This window comes from Mustela nigripes, chromosome 14 (genome assembly GCF_022355385.1).
Source record: "Mustela nigripes isolate SB6536 chromosome 14, MUSNIG.SB6536, whole genome shotgun sequence".
Taxonomy (NCBI): Eukaryota; Metazoa; Chordata; class Mammalia; order Carnivora; family Mustelidae; genus Mustela; species Mustela nigripes.
The window spans coordinates 3545009-3567390 of NC_081570.1; the positions used below are offsets into that span (position 1 = coordinate 3545009).

A 22382-nucleotide genomic window follows, 5' to 3' on the forward strand; every position below is an offset into this window, starting at 1 on the left:
GGAGCCGCAGCACACAGCTCGCAGGCAGATAGCCAGCGGCCTTGGAGCCGGGCTCTCAGGAGTCATGACGGTCACCACGGCACCAGCAGGATGACGCGGTCACCTCCAGGACCGTCCCCAAGTATCACCGTTTCCTCTGACGCATTTTGCACTTGCACTGTTGGATTGGAAGCTGGGGCAATAAACTAGATCGGGGGCACGCACCGCTGACTCAGGGACGGGACGCAGGGAAGGCGCTCACTTCCTCTGGGTGCAGTCCAAGATCCCAACGGCCGTGGCTTTCTTTCCCTTCGGGGAGACCCGGGTTAAGCTGGGGACCCGCACATTTGCTGCAGGAGCAGGAACTCCCCCCAGATGGGCAGGGCTCCTGACATGGTCTGCAGCTACCTCGGTCCACAGCAGGAGCAGAGCACGTCACTGTGTCCCACCCCAAACCCGGGCCCTCTATCCACACCACCCAGCTCTCCTTCAACCCTGAGAACACGGAGCCGGGGGTCGCAGCAGGCCCTCGCTCCCCAGGGGCCCCCAGGAAGGGCCGCAGATACAAGCGACAGCAGCTCCCCGAAGAGCCACCGTCACACCGCAGACAAGTCTGCAGAGACCGTCACGGAGCTTGTCTGAGCTGACACGCCACGTGCACGGGCACCACGGGCAGAGAAGGTGCCCGTTCCGCAGCGTCGAGCTTCACCACCCGCCCTGTGAATGCAGCGCAGGGGAGCGACGCCACGCCGGGCGCTAGGATGCTGGCCCGACCCTGTTTCTGTCCCCCAGAGCTCACAGCCTCCTCCTGCTGCTGCTTGTGGCAGAACAATCAGTTTTATAAAGAAACAAAAGCCACAACACTTCTCCAGAAAACGCAGAATTTGCAGGGGAAACCAGAGCGTGGCCGCGCGGCCCAGCGAGCTGCACGCGCTCGCCCTTGGTTAATCCCCTCGGCGGCCGCCCTCTTGGGGGCGGCTCTGACTCTGCCCCACGCGCTATCGCTCTCTTGCAGGCAAAGTATGGAAATGACGATTTGAGATAACATATAATGGAGCTAATCTTTCTTCTGCAGATAAGATTTAAAACTCGGAATCACTGCACATTTGCAGGCTGCGAATAAATACAAAAATAACCAACGAGATCTCAGAAGCCGGACGCTCCTGCAGCAACCTGGCTCAGAGGAGCTTCTGAATGATGTCAGCTTCTCACACACGGCTCATTTCTTCCTCCAGAACCTGAGTTTTGTTGTTTCCATATTGTCTGAATTCCAGGCTGCCTCAGATGCCACGGTAGTAAACAAGCAGGCAGAAGCCTCCAAGCTGAGTAACGGGCTGTGCGTGCCCACCCTGCTGCGGCGGCCCCGGCCGACCCCTCCACACTGCCCACATGGGCTCCTGTGGCCCACAAAGCTCGAGCCTTTAATGTCAGCCTGGGCTGTGAGGAATGGAAAATTCTCCCATAAAGCGTGAGAGGTTGGAGTCTCGTGTGGGCAGACACGGCTCCAGAAATCTCCAACGTCTTGGTTTTGTCCTGCTTTCCATTTCCCCCTGAAAATCCCCCATCCTTCCAGCTGGAGGGAGACAGAGTGGGCCTGTCCCCTGGTCCCACAGGGGCTCACTCTGGTCCCCTGCCCTGTGGGGGCAGGCATGCCGGCCCCAGGTTCCCCGTTGGTCAGGGCCTCAGAGGAGCCTCCAGAACGTCTAGGTAAGTCCACTGTAGCCGCAGCCAGCCCCGTGCCCTGCCACTGGCCCATGAACGAAGGTGCATCCGGGCTGTGCTCAGCGTGTCTGATCTGAAAGCAACCCTCGGACACCGTTAGGTGTAAGGTCAGAGCACTAGGCTCTAAGGGAGTGTGCTGCTCTGCTCCTCTATCCCCAGGCAGCACGGAAGCTGAGGAACACTTCCCTCTCCTCTCCTGTGATGAAGTAGTTCTGTGGGCTGATATTCCACACAAAAGCCCTCCTGGAACCAGTCACCTTATCTGAGGATTGTCACAGAGATGCCCCACAGACGACACCAAGAAACAAAGTGTGGGCAAGACTGAGATGACTGATCCCAAATCCTGATCACAAGTCAGGAACAGCAACAGTGCCAGGATGGGCTCAGGGGTCAAAGACAGACCAGCGGCTGGGGGTAGGCTCAGTGGTGAAGGACAGATGTTCATGGTCAAGGACAGATGCCCCATGGTGGAGGACAGATGTCCAGTGGTCGAGGGCACTCAGTGGTCAAACAGTAAAAGTTCTTCTGACACCCACAGTAGTACCCACTGCCCAGACAGAGCAGCAACTGGGGAAACGAGTGGCCACCCAGGAGACGGCCTAAAGCCAGCAAAGCCACCAGGGACTCTTACCCACGTTGGCCAGCGTCAGATGCAGCCAGCCCTTCAGCACCGTGTAGACACCGATGGGCTTGACACAGCCAAACCGGGTCATATCTCCACTCACCACCATGTCCTGCTCATACTCGGTCGCCACAACCTCGAGCTCATGCAGGACCTGCACAGCCGGCCGGCCTTGGCGGAGCAGATGCTGCAGAGGAGAAAGGCAGCAGTCAGAGGGTGGCTGAGGCCAAGCCCGTCTTCTTCTGAAAACCTAAGTCCTCGATATCTGGTTTTTCCCACAAACTCTTTCATAAAGTGCACCCAGTCTACCCAGTGAGTGAGCGCCAACGACGCACGGCCAAGCCAGGCAGCCACCTTCCTGGAGCCCGTTCCACAGCGAGAACCCCCGGAAACAAGCGACAGAACGAGGCTGGGGACGCTGAGCAGACCCCGCCTCTGGTTAGTGAGAGCTTCCAGGTATGAGCCAGGCCGGGAAGGCTGGGGGCACACTCGGCCCAGGATGCAGAGTACAGACCCTCATACCTGGGGCCTGCACATCTGGCTTCAGTGTGGCTGGAGGACAGGGAGTGGCTAGGAGCAGGGCCACAGGGCAGCTAAGGTCCAGCTGCGAGGGTCCACACCAGGCCCCAGTTGCTCAGAACCGGTGAGAGCAGACCCAGGGCGGCGCAAGACCTTCCTGACCCGGTGCTGTCTGCTACGCCAGCTCACCCCTCAGTGCTCGGTCTGAGCCCAAGCACTACTGAAGCCCGCGGGGGAATGACAAGACCACGGCCGCCTCCAGGCCCAGCTGGGATCCTCTTCCTGGGAGACCTTGGGAAAGTCACCTGACCTTTCAATGTGCACTTCTCACACACAAATGGACGGGCAGGACCAGAGCAGGGTCCCAGCGCTTCCTCCTCCAGCGATCAGCCCCACTCTGGCAGGGAAGGCTCCCACGACCCCTCCCCGGCGGGTCTGGCAGCTTCCAGTTGCTTCAGACCCTGCGAGCATCATAGTGCGGGTCCACAGAGCCCACATACCCCATTTGTGTTCACGGCCGGGGCCGGTGGCCGGGCTGACTACACGATGTCCCCGCGGGAGAAGGGCCCGTTGATGAAGGAAGTGACACCCAGGCGCTGGGAAGCAGAGAGGCCCGGAAAAACAAGGCATCGCATCCCACTATGGGTGGCGAAGATTTCTTGTCTAATTAATACCCGTTAAAGGCAAGAGCATGCAAACGCAGCTGGCGCCCTTGTCCTCACCCAGGAGGAGGAGGACGGGGCTCCCGGTCTGCGGGTCCCACCCACTGCGTGCAGGGCTGTCACGTGAGCACGGCTGACTCGGAAACAGCTCCGAGAAGCTGTCGTCTGGGGAAAGCAGAGCGCGAGGGTGAAGGGCACCAGCTTCTGTGTCAGAACTGGGCGAAAAGCCGGCTCGGCTATTGTCAGCGGGACCTCGGGCCTCAGTTTCCCTGCCGGACGTGAGGGTAACGCAGCACAAGCCCGGGGCTGGGCTGAGGGCACAGTCAGTGAAGGGAGGGGCAACGGGGCTCTGGAGCGACTGTCACTACCGTCCTAACAACACCGTCGCGTCCTCGGGGACAAGCTGAGGACAGGGCACACGGTCCTTCGAGACGCTCGTGCGGCGTCCCAAGAGAAAAGCAGAAATCCCTCACGCGCCCAACAGCACAAGCCGGGGAGACGAGCCACGGTGCGCCACACCTTCCAGGAAGCCCACCTGCCAAACCCGACTGGAATTCTCTCTTCTTACCCAAATTCCCCACCCCTTCTCTATAAATTTTGAAGTTAAATACTTTATATTTTAAAAAGTAAATTTTAATTTTAATTTATCCAAGTGCCAATAATCACAACAGCACTCCTTTCAAGGGTCTTCGCGGAGGACAAGATAAAATAACTTCATCTCCAGCTGCGAGCACACGGGGACACGGGGCTCGGCTGCAGCGGAGGCTGGGGCCGTGACAGGCCCCCAGTTCACAGGGGCTCCTCCCAGCCCCTCCAGTGCCCCCTCCCTCACCCCCCCGCCCCCCCCCCCCCCCGCCCACCCCGCTCCCTCCTCCCTCCGGCCGCTCCTCCCTCCGGCCGCTCCTCCCTCCGGCCGCCCCTCCCTCCGGCCGCTCCTCCCTGCTCCCTCCATTCCTCACCCCTTTTCCTCCCAGTCCCCGGTTGCTCGGTGCCCACTGTGGGTCATTACTGTGCTGGGGACGAGTGACTGTCCCATTCCCACCCACCAGGATGTCACCAGCCGGCATCAGAGACAGACAAGCAATGGCCATGATGATCCCACAGGCTCACCATGCCCCAGGAAGGTCTGAGGGACCAGGGTGAGGAATGAGAAGGTCAGCCGCACCTGCTGAGTGCTCCCCACAGGTGACCCCACCTCCCGCCCCCTGGGGGCATCACTCCTCAGGGACGGACACCTGAGTCGGCCAGAGGAGGGATGGTGCAGCCAGGTCAGCCCTCCGAGGGAAGAGGGGAACAGGCAGCACCCCAGGGGCAGAGGAGCAGGGTATCGGGGGAGCAGAGCACGCGGCCGGCACACCACAAACGGGGCCATGAGCTCGTCATGGCGAGGGCTGCCAAGGAGTGAGCGGTGGGCTGGGTTGCAGGTCTTGGTGACCACATGGGCTGTGGCAGGGGCGAGGCTTGGGAGTGGGGGGAACGGAGGGGCACCCGAGGCTGGAATCCAGAAGGAAGTGCACTAGTATGAGTCAGGGAGAGTGGGGGGCTCTTGGGACGCAGGAGCTGGGGCTCCCCTCCCACAGCCGCCCCGCAGCCGGGACACCGTGTCCCCAGGTCTGAGCCCAGGAGCTGCCCTGAAACTACGCTGGCCCTCCGGGGAGAAACCCCAGGGAGGAATGTTTAATTAACACGGGGATTTAGGTTTTAGTATGCGAGGAAGACGGAAAGCACACTTAGAGAAAGAAGTAGTCTAATTCTAACTACAATTCGAAAAGCACAGTTCAAGTAACTGCTAGCAGGCTTCAGGCGACCTCTGCACAGCCCAGTACGTCCCTCACCCCGTCCCCACCCCGGGCCAGGCCCCTGCTCACAGGGAACAGGTGTCCTCACTGTCAGGACGCGGGAGGGGGCCGAAGGTGACCTTACCTGCGGTCAGTTTGTAGGAGGAGCTGACCGACAGAAAATACAACATAGCTTCGCGCCATGGGGACTCTGTGAAAGTCCCTCCCTCAGGGGAGGGACAGAATCTGTGCACAGTCGGACCACAGCACTCCTCAGTGGGAGAGCACCACCTCCCGAGCAGGCCCTCCCAGGGGGACACCCTACCCTCGAGCCACCACCTTCATCGGGACGGCCGCAGATCCCACGAGGAGCAGGGAGTCTCCGTCCCAGACGTCAATCTGTAGGGTCTGGCTGGCCAGGTAGCGGGTGAACCAGCGCTGCTCTCCGGGCTTCAGGAACCCAGGATCCACCAGGTACTTGAGCTGAAAGCCAGGAGACCCTGTCCAAAGAGGCCTCGAATGAGCCCAAAAGTGACTTGAGTCATTTACCATCTTTATATTTTGAAACAGTCCCTGCTGTGGTCATGATCGTGAGTTTCTGCTTCCATCATAACCGCAGCTTAATAAACACATTAATCCAAACATCATAAAATACCCACATTTACGAAATAGAGAGTCCCATCCAGAAGTCACCATTTCTTTCCAATGCAAAACCTGAACTCTTCCCGGAATACGATTCATGGTTTTCACCGAGTCCGTGCAAAACAGTCTATCCTGAATGGGGACAGACGTCCTGATGGGGATGCACCGGAGAGGTTGTTACTCCGCGTGCAGGGTTGAAGGAAGACGTGGTCTGCCACCAAAACTGGGAGAACGTATGCCCATGCGGAGCTCCAGCCCAGGGCCCCGAGCGCTGCGCTAGCACAGTGCCTCCCCGGGGGGCACCAGCTCTCAGGCTCATCACCGAGACGGCAGTGGACTGTATACCCCGCCTTTCGGCTCCCCCAGGTGGCATCACCATCAGTTCCAAGTTGACAAAAACGCCACTGAAATCGTCATGAGTTACTGTGCAGGGAGCGGCCAAGCTGGGGAGCACAGCCTGACACTCCCCCCTTCTCATCGATAACACATTTACAGAGCCCCCGGGGAAGCAGAACAGTGACTTTGGGGCCAAGGGCACATATTGAATCAGCACTGGGGGGCAGGTCCCAGACTGGGCTGTGATCCTCACCCCGACTCCAGCCACCTCGGCCCCAGGCTGTCCCCTGTTCTCAAGACCAGAATGGTCCTTCTGCTGAAGCAGGGAAGCAGGCTGGAGTGGACACAGCAGTGGGGGACGGGAAGGTGGGGGTGTGGGGACTCTCGTGGGCCCAAGGGACACGGCGCCAAGACCAGCGCCTCATGGAGTGGAGGCACAGTAAGGAGTTGGGGAAAAGGCTGAGGGAGTGGACAGCAATGACTCCACGCCCCGGCAGGCTAGTCCCCAGCATCACGTCACAAGTGAGGAAAGTAACGGAACCACTGGAGGCCCCAGAGCCCCCAGCCAGCTGAGACCTGGGTGGCCGGTGGCCTCTGGCCATTGTCAGGACACCCCCGCAGCAAGGGAGCCCTGAGGCTGGCTCCTCAGACACATGGTGGGGACAGGAACAAAGACCTATACACACCCAGGGCCCAGCTCCCGGCACTAAAGGCGCCGCTTCCCACACCAGGCCCACCGGGGATGCAGGAGAAGGACGAGCTCAGGCACCGGCTTGACACGGCTCAGACTTCAGATTTGCAGAGGCAGAACAGATGTGAACTCTGCGGGCCAACTTCCCAAATGACACCTACAGACACCGGGCCCTGGAGTGCCGCGCTCCACCTCCATGTCCCCCAGACCCACAGACTCTCCACCCGGAGCTCTCCTTGCTCCCCAGGGAAGCAGGTCCCAACCAGACCCTCCATCCGCCCCCACAGGCAGCTCCTCTTCACATCAGCCGGGAGTGCCTCCTGGGCCCCAGGCCGTTGCGACGCCCCTGCCAGCTGCCTCCCGCTCCAACACCACTAGTCCGACCACTCAGACGCACGAGGAGTTCACACTCAACACGCAACTGCTGGGCGCCCCCAGCCCACGTGCCAAGCACTGCACAGAAACAACATGGGAGCAGGGATGGACAGGGTCCCGGCCTGACGGAGCTCATGGTCACGGGGTGACACACGGCGTGCGCCCAGAGCTGACAGCATGCTGAGTACTCGCGGAGGTGAGTGGGGTGTGGGGGCCACCGAGTCTGGGCCCAGCCTCACGGCTCTCAGGCTGGAGGTGCCCTGTTCCACCCCCCACAGGGTTGGGTCCCTTCACTCCTGTCTGGCTCAGACAAGGCTCCTCGGCAGCCTCCCCAGGGTCCGCTCTGGCTCCCACGCTCACCTCTCTCACCTGCCCCCCAACAAACACCAAGCCCAGCCCGGCCGGCCTCCTTCCTGAGCCTCAGTCCCACCACACACCCATATGCGACTGTGGTGGGTGCTCCTCCTCTGGCTGGACGGTCCTCAGGCTCCACCCCTCCTTCCTGACCCACAAACACCCCTGCTCCGCGAAGGCATCCACACCCCACAGACGATGAGCACCTCTACAGTCTACGACAAGCGAGGAATACACAGCAGCTAGGGAGAGCCACACTTCAGATGACAAAGCAAAAACCCAGAGACGCGAGGAGAAACAGACAAAAACATAATAATAGTAGAAACCAACTAAATCACCTTGTTTTCAAGGCAGGTCCAGTGGACAACAGACAAGGGTACGGAAGGCCAGGCCGGCTAATTCTTTAGGTAGAATACATGCATGCGTGACACTGCTCTCCAGCAACACCAAACACACACTTCAAGTGTATTTCGAAATTAATTAAAATCATTAATAAAAATTAACTATGAAATTAATATTAGTAAAATTAACTATTATAAATTAATAAAATGTCAATAAATTAATAAAAATTAATAACATTAATAAAAATTAGATTAATAAATCATCTATGAATAAAATTTAACATTAATAAAAATTAACTATGTATCACGCCACAAAGAAACCCTAAATATGCCCCACAAGGTAGAAATGAATAAACAATATTCTCAGACAACAATGCCACAAACAAGAAACTGGAAACAACTTCTTAAAAACAAATTTACAACTTATTTGTAAATTATTCTCTGTCAAGTGAAAAACAAAATCCAGATTTTCTAGAAAAGAATGAAAATACTACTTATCTGAATCACCAAAGCATAAAGCAATAATCAAAGGAAAATTCATAGCCTTTAATACTTTGCATCCACAAAAACAAAAGAATCAAAATAAATTAACTAAGCAAGTCAAATTAGGAAAATAACACAGGAGAATACTAAAAAACAAGGTAACCAAGATAAAGACAAGATTTATTGGTCAGAAAACAAGAAACTGGCAGAGCCTGCAGGAGGGTCACTGCAGTATCTTCGGAAAGTCCGGGGCTAGAAATGAGCACGCGAAGGGACGGCCTTGTCCCCGGAGAGCAGCTCCCGCCCCATGAGGACGGCTCTGCTTGCCGTAGCCATGGATTCAGCAGAAGCCGCGTCAAGGACTAACAAATTCATGCGGGAAACCAGCCCGGCCAGTACGTCGGCAAGGGGTGGAGGGTGCCCTGCAGGGAACAGCACCTGGAGGGGTCTGTCCATCGGACCCAGCGGCCTGCCCGCCGTGTGCGGACGGACGGTGTAATGCCGATCCAGCCAACCACAGCCCGCGGGCCGAGCCAGCTGGCGCTAAGAAGAGCTTTCGCATTTTTAAAGGACTGTTAAAGAAGATTACAGAAAGAACATATGTAACCCAGAAAGTCTAAAATATTTACTATCTGGCCTTTAACAGAAATCAGCTTGCCAACCTCTGGTCTAATGGAACAAAGTATAAAATCCAGACATAAACCCAAGCAATAAAAAGTGGGTATATGAGAAGGGCGGCTCTCGAGTCACTGAAGAAGAAGGGCTTTCTAGCCAACGGCACTGGGTCCAAAGCAGAGGCATCTGAAGAAAGATAAAACCGGAACCCGGTCTCCTGCCGCACAGCAGGACGAACGACAATCAGACCAGAAGCCTCATGTGAAAAATGAAACCCACAAGCCCACGGGGCAGCCGCATGTGGCTCTGTTTACGAGCTGGGGAGGAGAACACCTTCATGTCCGCCACTCGGGAATTTAGAAGCATAAAGGAAATACCACCACGTCAGAGAACACGACAGACTTGACAGGGTGCCCACCGGCTCAGCCAGGGCAGCGCGCACATCTTGGTCTCAGGGCTGACCGCCCCCAGCTGACGGCCACCACGTGAAGCCCATGAAGCTTCACGCCAAATCCAGACCAGACGGAGCACCGGCTCTAACCACCCGTGCACGAGACCTTCCAGGGGCCAGTGTCAATGGTCAGACACACACAGCATGGCACTGTATGTGACTGCTCCCCTGGTCCCTTCAGACACCTCTGTCCCTGGGAGAACACAGGGACTACCCCAGATGAGACGAGACCGGGGAGGCGACCCCTGTACAGCCCAGGACCCAGACTGGATGTCAGAGCAGGACAGTAGCTATAAGGGACACGGAGGGAAACTGGGAAAGGGACTGTGAGGTCCCTGTCCTCATCAGGATGACGGGGGCTGCTTTTCTGTGAAGGCTGTTGTGTGTTCGGAGGTGAACGGTCACCTCGCCTGCTACTGACTTTCAAGTGACGGAGGGAAGAGAGAAAGAGTTAACGCAAGCGTTTCAAGCTGCATAGACGCAGGCTCCTGAGGCGGGGCCGTGGGACCGGAGGCGGAGAACGCACAGGACCCAGGAGACCCAGCACGGAAGAGGCAGGCAAGGCAGCACCAGCTGGGCCCAGAGCAGGGCTGGGGAACCCCGGGACGAGAGTTCTCCAGACCAGGGGGCTCTCGGGTGACCCAGAGCTCAGGGACTCCAGCTGCCGTGCTAAGGAAGGACCCACTCGCCAGGATATCAGGAGGAACGTGTCAGAGAAACCCAACTCCAGGCCAGGAAGCAAAGGAAGCGGATGGAGGAGGCCCCGCGTGTGACGGAGGACAAGACGGCGGCGGGCGGCTGCACCCCTCAAAGGAGCATGGACCAGGTCAGCGGGGACGCTCCGGAGGCACGACCCTGTCCTGAGCCATGGCGGGAACAAGAAGCGACCGTACTCACACCCGGAACTCCGAGGAGCGGAGGAACCTCGGGCAGAGGAGGCTCCAGGCCCAGGGCCGAGGGTTCCGGAAGCTTCCGTTCAGGAGGCTGCCGTGTCTCCTGCTAGACCAAATGTGCTCTAGTGGAGGTGCACGGGACAGGGGCCGCCGCTTGGCCAAGCGGCCGAAGATGACAGGTAGGGCCCGAGAGCAACTGGCTGGGAGAAAACACGCACAAAGCACACATCTGATGACAGCGGGGGGAGCAAAATCTAGAAAGAACTCTTAAAACACAACAGTAAGAAAGCCCCATCCACAAACAGGCAAAAGGTATGAGCGGACCCCTCCCCAAACAAGACGCACCGGGGGTACGTAAGCGAACGAGAGGAGGCCGCAAGCCACACGTCATCGGGAAATGCAGTTTATAAAAGCAACAGTGAGAGCTGCCGTGCACATATGGGAACAGACAGAATCCCAAACCCCACCCGCACCGGACGCCCAGGCCCCGCGTGGCACGGCTCAGGAAGACGTTTGCGGGGCTTCCTACAAACCAAACCGGCCTCCACCACGTGACCCGGCAACCACGCTTCTAGATATTACCCAAATGACGAAAATTTAGGTCTACACAGAAGCCTGAACAAAATGTTTACAACTGCTTTATTCATAACTGCCAAACAGCAGAAGACCGTGATGCCCTTCAGAGAGCAGGTGGACGGAGGTCCATCTGGACAGTGTTGCGCTACTAGTGCTACAGAGAGACGGGCTCCCATGCCACAAGGACAGGAGGAACGTTAAGCGCTTGCTGCTAAGTGAAGGGAGCCAGTCTGGACAAGCTACATGCCGTGTGAGTCCAAGTGCAGAGTCCCTGGGAAAAGGTAAAGCCGCAGCGTCAGGAGAAAGGGCAGTGGTGAGGAAGGGGAGGGGAGGGGAGGAAGGAAGAAGCAGAGCCCAGGGCATCCTTGGGGAGAGTCATTCTCCACAACACTGTACGGGACACTGAGGCTGTATTTGTCGAAATGCACAGAACGTGCGGCACCCAGAGCCCCCTCCTGTGAACTCTGAGCTTCAGGCAGCCACGAAGCGCCAGCGCTGGTCCGTTGCGAAGCTGGATGCTGCTGACAGGGGAGCTGCTGGGGGTAAGGGGTATGTGGGAACACTGCACTAGCAGCTCAATTTCTCCATAAACCTCAAACTGCTCGAAAAACAGCAGAATCTATTAATTTTTAAAAACTTGTGGAACTGAACAATGTGTTGCATACATGCTCTATTTCAACAACAAAAGAAAATACATCCTATGTGAGGCTCTCGTGAGGCTAGGCGCTGAGCCGTGGGGACCCCGGGGCTAGAGCTGCTGGAGGAAGCCTGGCCCTGCCCAGGCGGGGGTACCCTTGCTGAGTCTCGAGGGGGTAAGACACTGAAAAGAACTTGTTTTGGACTTTGAATTTTAATTCATAATGACAAAATTTTATTTTGGAGTTTCATTTCTTTGGACCTCAACTTTCAAGATTTCATTTTCAGACTAATTTCTCTCTGGGAAGTTCATAATGGAAAGGGGTTTTTGTATTCAAATCAGGAGCATCTCTCTGTGATTGGCCTTTTGAATTAAGTTGCCTGAACACTATCCGTTTCCCCTCATCACAGAACCTCTGGTGAGCTGCCCTGGACAGAGCAGCGGATGGGGCCGGGAACAGGAAACGGGAGAGGAGCCGGTCTCAGCGACAGGTGCACGGGGGCCTGGAAATCAGTGCACTCTTCTGACCCACTTCAGAGCCTTCTGGGGGCCTGGGCTAAACTGTCCACCGATGGTCCCAGGCGCGTCGTCAGAGGGAAGGCAGGTGGACTGGGACAAGTGGTCCGAGGATGGCTGAGAAGCGCAGGGAGTGGAGAGAACCAAACCCGGGACTATCGCAGGACAGCCTCCTGGCCTGGCCATGTGCTTTCAAGCTGGGGACCCGGGGCCCTCCTGCACTCACCCTCTGCCCCTCATATGCTCCTCCCCAGGCCAAGGGCTGAGGGTTTGGAAGACGGAACAGGACCTGAGCTGCGCCCTCATCCCCTCTCTCTTCTTTCCAGATTTGTTTGCAGGAAGTGAGGGTGCCGAGGTCCTCAGGCAAGCAGGGTGCGACCCCAAGTCTGCGGTCGGGTGGTCTGACCTCTGCCACTGGCAAAGCCCATCCAGTGGGGTGAGCGCCAGCAAGCACGCCCCACTCTCGGGCTGACCAGCACCTGCAACAGCTCTGACCCTCGGTACCGGATCTGACTTTGGGCAAGGGAGGGTAGCACTACCCCGTGTAGCTGTGTGCCCAACTGACTGGCCAACACTGTCTATTGTTTGCCTTCTAAGCATTTATGATTATTTTAAAATTTCTTTCCTTTGAGCAACTGGGTGGCTCAGAAGGTGCAGAGCCTGCCTTCAGCTCAGGCCATGATCTCCAGATCCTGGGACGGAGGCCTGCGTCGGGCTCCGCAGCACCGGAGAGTCGGCTCCTCTACCTCTCCTCTTCCCCACTGGTAAATATGCGCGCACCCTCTCTCGGTCTCGCTCTCAAATGAATAAATAAAAATATTTAAAGACCTTTTTAAAAAAATAAAACTTCTTTTCTTCTACTTTTATTGGATTTGTTTCAGGTTCTTTCCCCCAAACCTCCTGAGTTGAACAATTAAATCAGCATTTTAAAAAATACTTTCTTCTTCTCCCAATACAAGCAATTAAACCTGGAAATTTTCCTGCAAACATCATTTTAGCCATATGTCACTTGTTTTGAAATATTTGCAATAGGATTTTGTGATTCAGTTTAAAATAAGTATTTCTATTTTGATTTCTTCTTGACCTAAGGAATAATTAAAAGTATGTTTTAAAGTTTCAAAAAAAAAAAAAACCCCAGCAGTTCGGAGCCTTTCGAACCATGGGTCAATTTCTGACCCATGGTGTTGCCGTCAGAGAACGCCCTGCCGTGAGCTCGGACGCTGGGTCTCTGGGAACACGGTGAGGCCCGCACGGTGGCCTGAGACGTGCACACAGACTCATGAACGATCAGTCCCCTAAGTCTCAAGTGTGCTCAGGAAGAACGCGCATCCTCTGAATTGGTTCTACGGCTTTATAAGATCATCTTTCTAAACTGTATTTTTCTAATATCCTCGATTATTCTCTGCTTGATGTGTCAGTTCACGGAGGGGCATGTCAGCCCTTCCACGACTGTGGCTCGTCAGCTTTCGTTCTAACATCTGTCAGTGTTTCTTCTGTATTTTGAGGCTGCTTGTTGGAAGTTCACAGGTTCAGAATTATTTATTTTCCTAGTGATTATTCTCTTGATTATATTTAATAGGCTCCTTTATCCTCAGCACCGCATTTGCCTTTTGTCTCTTTTGGCTGATGCTAATGTTGCTAAACTACTTTCCCTCCGTTAGCATTTTAATATGGCGTTTCCCACCTGTTCTCTCTGAAGAGGCAGCAAGGGCGCCCAGCTCTGCTCTCACAGGCCCAGTGACTGGCCGTAGGGGTGACTGACCGTAGGCAAAAGCGACAACATATCTGCTATGTTTGCGTGCACTGTAGCGGAAATGCACTAGTGTGGTAATGGCAGAAACAGAAGCCGTTGGCCCCATCTCAAAAGGATGGTAAGGAACTGGCTCACTGTTTTGAAAATCTGGAACTAAAAGGTTAGAACTGAGCACTGTTCTGCCTTTCCCGCATGGGCTGCACGCCAGGTAAGTCAGCAGGCGGCCAGGGGAAGTTTCTCCCTGTGGAAGCACCCCAGCTCCGGAAGGAGAACGTCCGCACTGCTCCACCTGGAGCAAAATAACCAGCCTGTGGGCAACAGTCCTGACGGCGGCCACGGACACGGCACAGCAAGGACGGATGGGTCCCTGCGCCGCTGCGGGAGGGGTGAGAACAGCCCCCGCCCCAGGGAGCTCCCACGGAAAACACAATCACGCCTCCGACCACACACAAAGATCTCACTCCCCATGGCCAGCAGAAAGGGGACAGGAGGGACCCTCACAACGTCCCCGCTGGAAAGCAAAACCCACGTGCAGACTGGGGAGCTCTGCAGGACAGGCTGGAGCCATGCAGCTCCTTCAGCCGGTAACACGACAACCCAGTGAGGGGGCAGAGGGGACCCGCAGACAGACACACACCGGCCCAAGATGGTGACCTCCACAAGCCACTACAAGCTGTAGCCTCCTCACAGCAAACAAACCAAACCCTTCTCCATCCACAAAAAGAAATTTTTATGAAGTTATTGGGAAAATTTTAACATTAGCTAAATATTTGATGACATTTAAGGGATTATCACTCATTTTAAGTGGGATAATCCTGCATGCATGTTTTTCAAAGAGGACGCCTTAGTGTTCAGACCTAGTAAGGACAGACTCACAGATGCAATCACACAGGTCTGGGATTTGCTTCCAAGGGACCTGGGGTGTGGGTGGGGACGCCGCTGGCAGCGGCTGGACAGCACTCACGGGCAGGACCACTGGCTTGTTATAATTCTGTTCTTTCAAATTCTGTATGTGCTTGGAAATCTTCACCGTACACTATTTTGTAAAGAATAAATTTTACAAACACAGCTTGGGGCTGGATTTCTCACACCTGCCGGACGCATGAGCACTTACCCGCGTCAGAGGAGCCATCCTTGTCAGTGAGAACCAGGAGATGCGACAGGGAACCGGAGCGCGTCCGGCCTGTCTCGTCCAGCCCGACCAGCTGCAGGCGTGGCGTTGTCTCGGGCGGGAAGCGGTAGAACTGGAAGGTGAAATACACGGTCTTTGGCCACGGCGCTCCCTGGCAGTCCTGGGACGCTCTGAATCCAACAAGAGCCCCCAGTTAATCAGGCATCCACGGCAGAGAACCTGGGCTTTCAAGAGTCCAGCACCACAGGCCAGACGCTGCCTGGTCCACCCATGCGAGCAGGTCTGGCGGGATCAGGGGAGCCCACTTGAGCCCCAGTTGGAGAGCGCTGCGCTCAGAGCCACGCGGAGATGGAGAACCAGCCAATACAGTACCGGCCACGTTCAGTTACAGAAGGTCGGGCAAGGCCGGTTTGACAGTATTTAGAGAGGGCTATGTGAGCGTCCTAACCAGATGAAAACACAAGCAGCATTCCTTCACCCGGCAAGCCCTCGGCACGGAGTTCTGCCGGCTTGAGCCACACAGAAGCCGGGGAAGAGAGGGAGTGTTGAGGACGCACCTGCTGAAGGCCAGGAACTGCAGCACTATCTCGTTGCCTTGCAGACCGTCCGCTTCTTCCTTCTCCAGCTTGAACTTCACGGGATCCGCAGGATCGACAGCCTCCGCTGGTTGGTTATTGTCATCCACAATTTCGGGAAAGCCGGAAGCCTGCAGGAGCACCATCGAGGCTCGAGACAGCCTACTCCCAGAGCTGAAACACAAGGACCACGGAGGCTGGCCTCCAGGAAAGGGCTGGCAGACAGGCAGGACCAGGGACCCCCCTCTCCGGGGAAGCCTGTGGCTGAGAGCCAGTCTTCACGGCGCAGCACGTGCCGGGCCGTCAGGACCACCCCTCACCTCCTGGCCTGGGCTCCCACGACAATCGGGGTGTGCACCGGTGTGAAAGGCAGCTCCCGCAGCTGCTCAGCAACAGACGCTCCTAGGACCGAGGACGCCTGGCTCAGCTGGGCCTCCAGGTGAGAGATCCTGCCCTCCGGGGGCAGCTCCTGCTGAGCAAAATCAGGCCCAGGTGAGGACGACAAGAAGCCTGTAACCACCCAGGAAGCTGGGCTGGGGCGTGTCCACGGACGAACCGCCTCCGTCCGGCGGCCAGCTTCAGCAAAGGAAACTACAGCACGCCCAGGCGCCTTTTCCACTTGAGGCAAACAGGGAGTAATGTGGGTATAATGTAAGTATGTCCCATGAAACATTCGAGACTTACACTAAAAAAATCACTGCTTTTCCGAAATTCTAATTTATCTGGGCATCTCCTATTTTAAGTGAGTCAAAAAGCAATGAAAATTGCATGAGAACTCAATCACGTTTATGAACAGGTACCATGAGAGAGATCTGCTGTCTGAAAAAGTCAATTAACATAAAAACCACTTTGCCAGACCAGAAAAATGAACCGTCCTTCAACACCGCGAGACAGACTGGCACGTAGCCCCGGCCGGCTGGCACAGACGTTTCTCTGATCCCTGCACCCCCTGAATATTCTATTCATTCCCCTGTACTCCACCTCCCATGTCCCGCCCGCGCGGAAGACACATCCGAGTGAGGAGCCCGTGTGGCAATCAGGATGCGCGTCTTCACCCTGACTTCCCCAGCTTTCTGTTCCGGCCCAAAGGGTATCAACACCACAGAACCAGAGATAACCCCACCCCTTCTCAGCTACCAATAATAAGACACGCGGGCTCTCCGTAAATGAGCTCCTGGCACATTCTAGAATAAGGCATCTCACCGTACTGTGTTTCAAATAAACAATTTAATGGCACTACTTTTTCCTCAACACACTTCCAGTTCAAGACTGAAGACATGGTTTGCTGGTGAGCCAGGCAGCTTTTGAAACCAAACTACACGTGAACCCCCCAAAGTCAGTGGGAACACGGGCCGTTTGTCCACTGGAGGCACCAGAAGCCGGGGAGGTGGGCTTCCCTGCCTCCCCTTCAGCGGCTGACAGCAAGGAGGGCCCCGGAGAGCCGCAGGCTGGATGGGCCTCATCTGTGTCTCTGGCAAACTCTCCTTCCCCTTCCCTAGAGATCCGAGAACGGTCGGACGGCCTTGTCTGGCAGAGCAAGAGCCTAATCAAGCCCGTGGCAGGACGCGCTCCCGCACTGACCGCTCCTGGGTCAACAGGACAAGATGTGGCTGTACCTGAGGCACGGAAGGGAGCCCTGCCCACGACCCCGACCCCACGCCCGTGTCACGGAGAACCCGTGAAGGCCTCACCACCTCACCAAGAACCAGCGCAGCTCACAAAGTCAGAGGCTTGCGCAGAAGCCAGGAGCATGGAGGCCTCCCCTGGGAGGAGGAAGGAGGAAGGGGGCCACACTTACCTCCCGGGCCGGCGGGGGCTCCAAGCTGTCGGGTGGCCGTGAGGCGGGTGTGGCCGAGCGGCGCGGAGCGGGGGACTGCGGGGGAGCCGCCAGCTGGGAGAGTGACAACTAAAGGGGAGGAAGCGGGAGGGACATCGGAGGGCGGCCCAGCGCCTCACGGCAGCCCCCGCCCACGCTGGCACAGAGCCAGGTGACGCAGCCGGGAAGGCCGGGGGTCTGCGGCCACCGACCCAGCGGCCACCCCAGAACCCAGAGCCGCGAAGTTCCTTCACGGTAGTTGCTGAGAGGCAAGCCTGGGAGCCCGCCTGCGTGCTAACAGCAGCATGAAACCCCATGAACAAGGAACAGCAGGCGGAGACGGGGAAGGGCCAGGGAAGCCAGGTCCTCCGCCACGTGTCTTTGAACCTCCCCGGGTGTCCCGTCCAGCCGGAGACCGCACACCGGCGAGACGCCCCCCAGCCCTAACCACCGCTGTGCCGGGGACCCGGCCCCCGCTAAGGCAGCGACCGGAGCAGCGGCCGATGTGGGCTCTGCGGCCGGCGGCCGGGACAGAGCTCCCGCGCCACTGTCATCACGTGCCTGAGAGCAAGTCACCAAGTCCCTCCTTCACCTCCATCTCCTCATCTGCAAAGTGGGGGTGGAAACACTGCCCAAATCACACGACTGCCGTGGGACGTAAGTGAGAAGTCGTGCAAAGGGCTTGGCCTCCCGTGAATGTCACAGATGTCTGGAAGGTGAACGCCTCTGGGAAGGGGCCACGCTCCACAGGAGACCCTCTCAGACCCTGGGCTCTGTCCCTAACACACTCTGACGGCTGGCCCCACGCGGCGCCGGCACAGAGAGGCTCAGCACATGAGGACGTGGCCAGAGAGCAGCCGGGGGGAGGGCAGGTAGCAACAGGGGACCCCAGTGGCATCTTCGGGGGGCAGAGAAGAGCTGTGAGGTCTGTTCAGCCCCCCTCAGACCCCACATGCTGTCTTGAGCCCTTCCTGCCTCTGGAAGTGGGCAGCGCGGTCCTGTGGTCCCTGAACACTGAGGCTAACACACACATGCTGCAGAGAATACTCTGGAACAGCCCAGCAGGGGGGCTGGGGAGGCAGTCTTTGCACGTGTGCCTTCAAGCAGACCAGCGTCCCCCCCTGAGGCGGTTTCCGAGCTGCATGGGGCACAGTAAAGCCGCTCCCTGGGACAGCCTTGGATACCAAATTATCCGACTTTTCTAGAAGTCATCTCCCAGGGTGCAGCTGGCAGACAAGGTCATCGGGGAGACAAGCCAACTCTGACCCCGCACAAAATGATGCTGCCGGAACCCTGGGCAAGCACCCCAGCCGGCTCAGGGGCTCGCTGGCCAGTCAACAGCCACGCAAACCAGCGCCTGTCCTCCTACGCAGGAGAACCTCGGGCCCAGAACCACCTGCTGTGGGACGGGCAGGCAGTGGCTCGCGCCCGGTCTCTGCCGGCTGTAGCCCGTCTCTGCCAGCGCCAGCTGCTCGTCCTATAGGCCAGCTGTGGCCTCTCTGCCCGGGCACCGGAGACTGCCCAGGAGGACGGGAGGATGTGAAGACCACCCTGTGGCATCGCAGGGACGACACGAAGGCTGTTCAGCCCTGGCAGATTCTCAGCTGCCAGACGTAACTGCCAGAGAGAACACTTCCTTTTTTAAAAAGTATTGAATGTGCCTTTGATGGCAGCCTGGAAGGTTGCTAATCACAGCAGGGAGCCGCCGGCCACACAGCGGGGCAGGACGGGGAGGGGGGGGGACAAGGACCGGACCGGGGACAGGATTCAGCACCAGCACCCCTTCAGCCAGCGTAACCCCCCCAGTCTCCAGCCCAGGCAAAGTAAGCAGGACACCACTGTTCTCAAAGATGCAGAAAAACATCCTGCCGCTGAGGCCTTTAAATACCAGATTTGGGAATTCTGAAACAGGCGTCTCGGGCCCAGACTTACCCCTGGTCCCACAGGTGAGTCCTGGAGGGCAGCGAGCCTCTGTGGTGGCGGTGCTGGCGGGCCTGCGGGGAAGCAGATGGACATGGGGGTGGCACCCATGAGTCCTGACCCGTCTGCCCCTGGCTGGACTGGTGCTGCCACTGGTGCTGGGCAGCAGGAACTGGGCAGTCAATCACCCACAGTGTGTAGAAGACGCGGGGTGTGTGCAAGAGCAAGGGCCTCTCCCCCAGGTCACCTCCTGGGGGATGGAGCCTGATCTCATCCTTGGCCATTCCCCCTTCCCCCCACGGTCACTCCGGCTGTCACCGGGAAAGTCCTCGCGCGCCTACCCTGCACCTTTCCATCTTCCCTTCTGCTCACACCCCCTGATTTTGAAGAGTGGGGGTCCCGTGTGGGTTGGCCTGGCACTCCTGTGCCTGGGCACACTTGCTGTCCAGTTAAGTAAGGAACTTCCAAGCAGATGTGTCCGGCCGTGCCCTGCTCCTCCCATCTCCCAGCCCTGCTGAAGCCCACGACACACAGCCTGCCTCGAGTCCTGCTCATTCGAGCTGAGGGCGTGGTGGGACCGAGAGTCCCAGTCCCTTCCTGTGGCCGCCCCAGAGCAAGGGGCCTCGTGTGTCCTGTGACTTCGGTGACACCAAGGCGGCCTCCTGCCGGCTCCGAGGTGCCTTCCTCAAGGCAAGTCCAGAGGGCAACGCCCTCAGTGGCCGGATGGCTCCCAAACCAAGTCAGGGCACTTCCCAGGGTCTTAGAAACGGTCTCGTCTGAGGGCCTTCGGCTCCCGAAATGAGCTCAGGCAGATCGTGGAGCAAGTTGTGTCCCCCAAGAAAGGTGTCCTCACACCAGAAGCCAAGTGCAGATGAGAGTTCCGCCAGCCCAGGCACCTGTCCCCCACGTCGGAGCGCGGGCGGCCACTCGCTGCCGTCCTCCCCGAAACTGTGCAGAGGAGGAAGCCCGCAGAGCGGCCAAGTCCCCCCGCCCATCCTGCAAAGCCTCCCAGGCTGACCCTGGTCACGGGGCCACCTGCAGGCAGCAGCTCCGCCACCCTCCGCTAGGAGACACCTGGCCCTCGGAGTCGGCCTCCCGCATCCTCCGTTGAGCAAAAGCTGAACCTGCCCCTGAAGCTCCCGCACGCGCCCTTGTGCCCCCGCGCTCCCGAAGCGGGTGCTGTGCTGTGCGGAGAGATCCTTTACTTCACCGCTAACGTTGAGCGATCGTATCTTCCTGCAGAACAAACTGGAATGAGAAAGGCTCAGGCGGCAGATTAAAAAGATGACTGCGGGTGACACCAGGGCCAGGGCCACGTGCCCCAGGGAGGCAGAGCCTGAGCGAAAAACACACCAAAACCACAAAATATGCTGGTTTCGCAGCTTTTTGTTTTCACGCCCCTGTGGTGATTGCCAGCTCGGCTGCTCCTCAAAATAAGCGACCGACTAGCCACATGCAGAGAACGCTGCATCCTCCACAGCGTGTCCCCTGGGGTCCCTCCAAGAGGCTCCTCGAAGCCACATGGGCAGGCCCAGACTGGGACCCCTGACACCCGCCACAGAGCATGGCCGGGCCAGGGCCACGGACGTGAGGAACAGCACGGCAGCGCGTGCGTGCGCAAGCACGTCAGGGCCAGCGGCACATCGGAAAGAGCCGCGCGCTGGGAAACGGCAGCACGTGGGGAAAAGCCGGCGGGTGCGTGCGCGCAGCAGGAACCCCCGGGGGGTCGGGGCGTCCTGCGTGGAAAGGCTGTGAGCGAAGTCACAGAGCGGGAAAGGCCAGTCAGCAGACGGCCCGCCTGTGCGCACCCCCCCAGGTTGAAGGGGAAAGAGGTCAAAGAGAAAGCAAGTACGGAGGAGGCGGGAAAGCAAGCCAGTCCACTGCCGTTCGCGGAGCGGGGACAAGCGGAAGGGGCTGTCACTGCGCCTTTCCCACACACGAGTAAGCATGTGTGCTTGTGAATTGCTTGTGCAACTGGAAAGAACTTGAGTTCTACTGTAATGGTCATTACAAGGTGAACCAACGACACTGGCCAGCTCAGCGCCAACCAAGACACCATAAGCAGCTGCTGGCCCCTGCTGGGGAGCCACTAGGCTCTTGTTTTCAGAAGAACACGGAAACCCAGAGAAAGCTGACCGCTGGCACAAGCTCTGCGCAGCCCACAGGCTGCAGAGCCCGGGAGGCCGTGGTCCCACCCTGGCCTCAGAGACAGCCCCGAGAACAGTGGGAAGGGAGTACATCGGTGGTTCCCCCACCACCGGGCTAAGTGCCACACGGACAGTGTCCCCACCAACGGCTTGAGACCAAGGAGAAGTTCACAGCTCCTGCCACAGCAGGGCCACCACCTGTCTAAACACTGACCCACCCTGACACTCGGTTACTCCCTAGGCAGCCTCAACGCACTAAAAATCACCATCAACAGAAGCTCAATGGTCCAAGCCTCCCTCTGTCAGTTCGGCTTCTAGAAACCCAAACCACCACCACTGACACCTGGGCCGTCCCCGTCCCGCTGGTCACACAAAGACCTGGGTCCAGGCTTTCTCTGCCGGAGGATGCACGTGCAGGATCGCACAACTCTGAGCGGCCCACACGGCCCCGACGGCGGCTCTGGAGAGGGGCTGCCCAGGGCCACAGAAAGGTGGAAAAACAAGCGCACAGGTAACCGGGAGACCGGGAGTGGGCTTCATGCAGACATCCTCCAGGCTGGACGGGACAGAAGCCCCCCAGAGACGCTGGGGGCCCACAGCGCAGCCACCTTCCTGCCCATCACCAACCACAGCCCAGACCTGGGTAGCAGGTAGCGCCGAAGCCCTTTATCCCAAAATGCAAGCTGTCCTCCTGGGAAAGCTTTTCTCAAACACAGCTGTGCATTCTGGGGGAAACTGAGGAAAGGAGCCAGCGGCGGGCCTGAGGAGGGGTGTTCACAGAGGGAAACGCTGCCCAGCGGCGGGCCTGAGGAGGGGTGTTCACAGAGGGAAACGCTGCCCAGCGGCG

General features: G+C 57.8%; 1 protein-coding gene across 12 annotated transcripts in view; it reads right to left on the reverse strand.

Moving 5' to 3' along the window:
• The window catches only part of NPHP4 (nephrocystin 4), a 106826-nt gene that overhangs the window by 18386 nt on the left and 66058 nt on the right, over positions 1-22382 (reverse strand). For 11 of the 12 annotated variants that reach the window (XM_059374247.1, XM_059374243.1, XM_059374246.1 and 8 more), the window contains 7 exons: positions 19401-19462; positions 17451-17558; positions 15973-16124; positions 15635-15826; positions 15060-15247; positions 5622-5782; positions 2333-2510 (listed from right to left, as the gene is read on the reverse strand). In XM_059374247.1, the coding sequence (XP_059230230.1) occupies positions 2333-2510; positions 5622-5782; positions 15060-15247; positions 15635-15826; positions 15973-16124; positions 17451-17558; positions 19401-19462 (1041 nt within the window). The remainder of the gene's footprint in view (positions 1-2332; positions 2511-5621; positions 5783-15059; positions 15248-15634; positions 15827-15972; positions 16125-17450; positions 17559-19400; positions 19463-22382) is intronic. The other variant, XM_059374242.1, reaches the window with a different exon arrangement.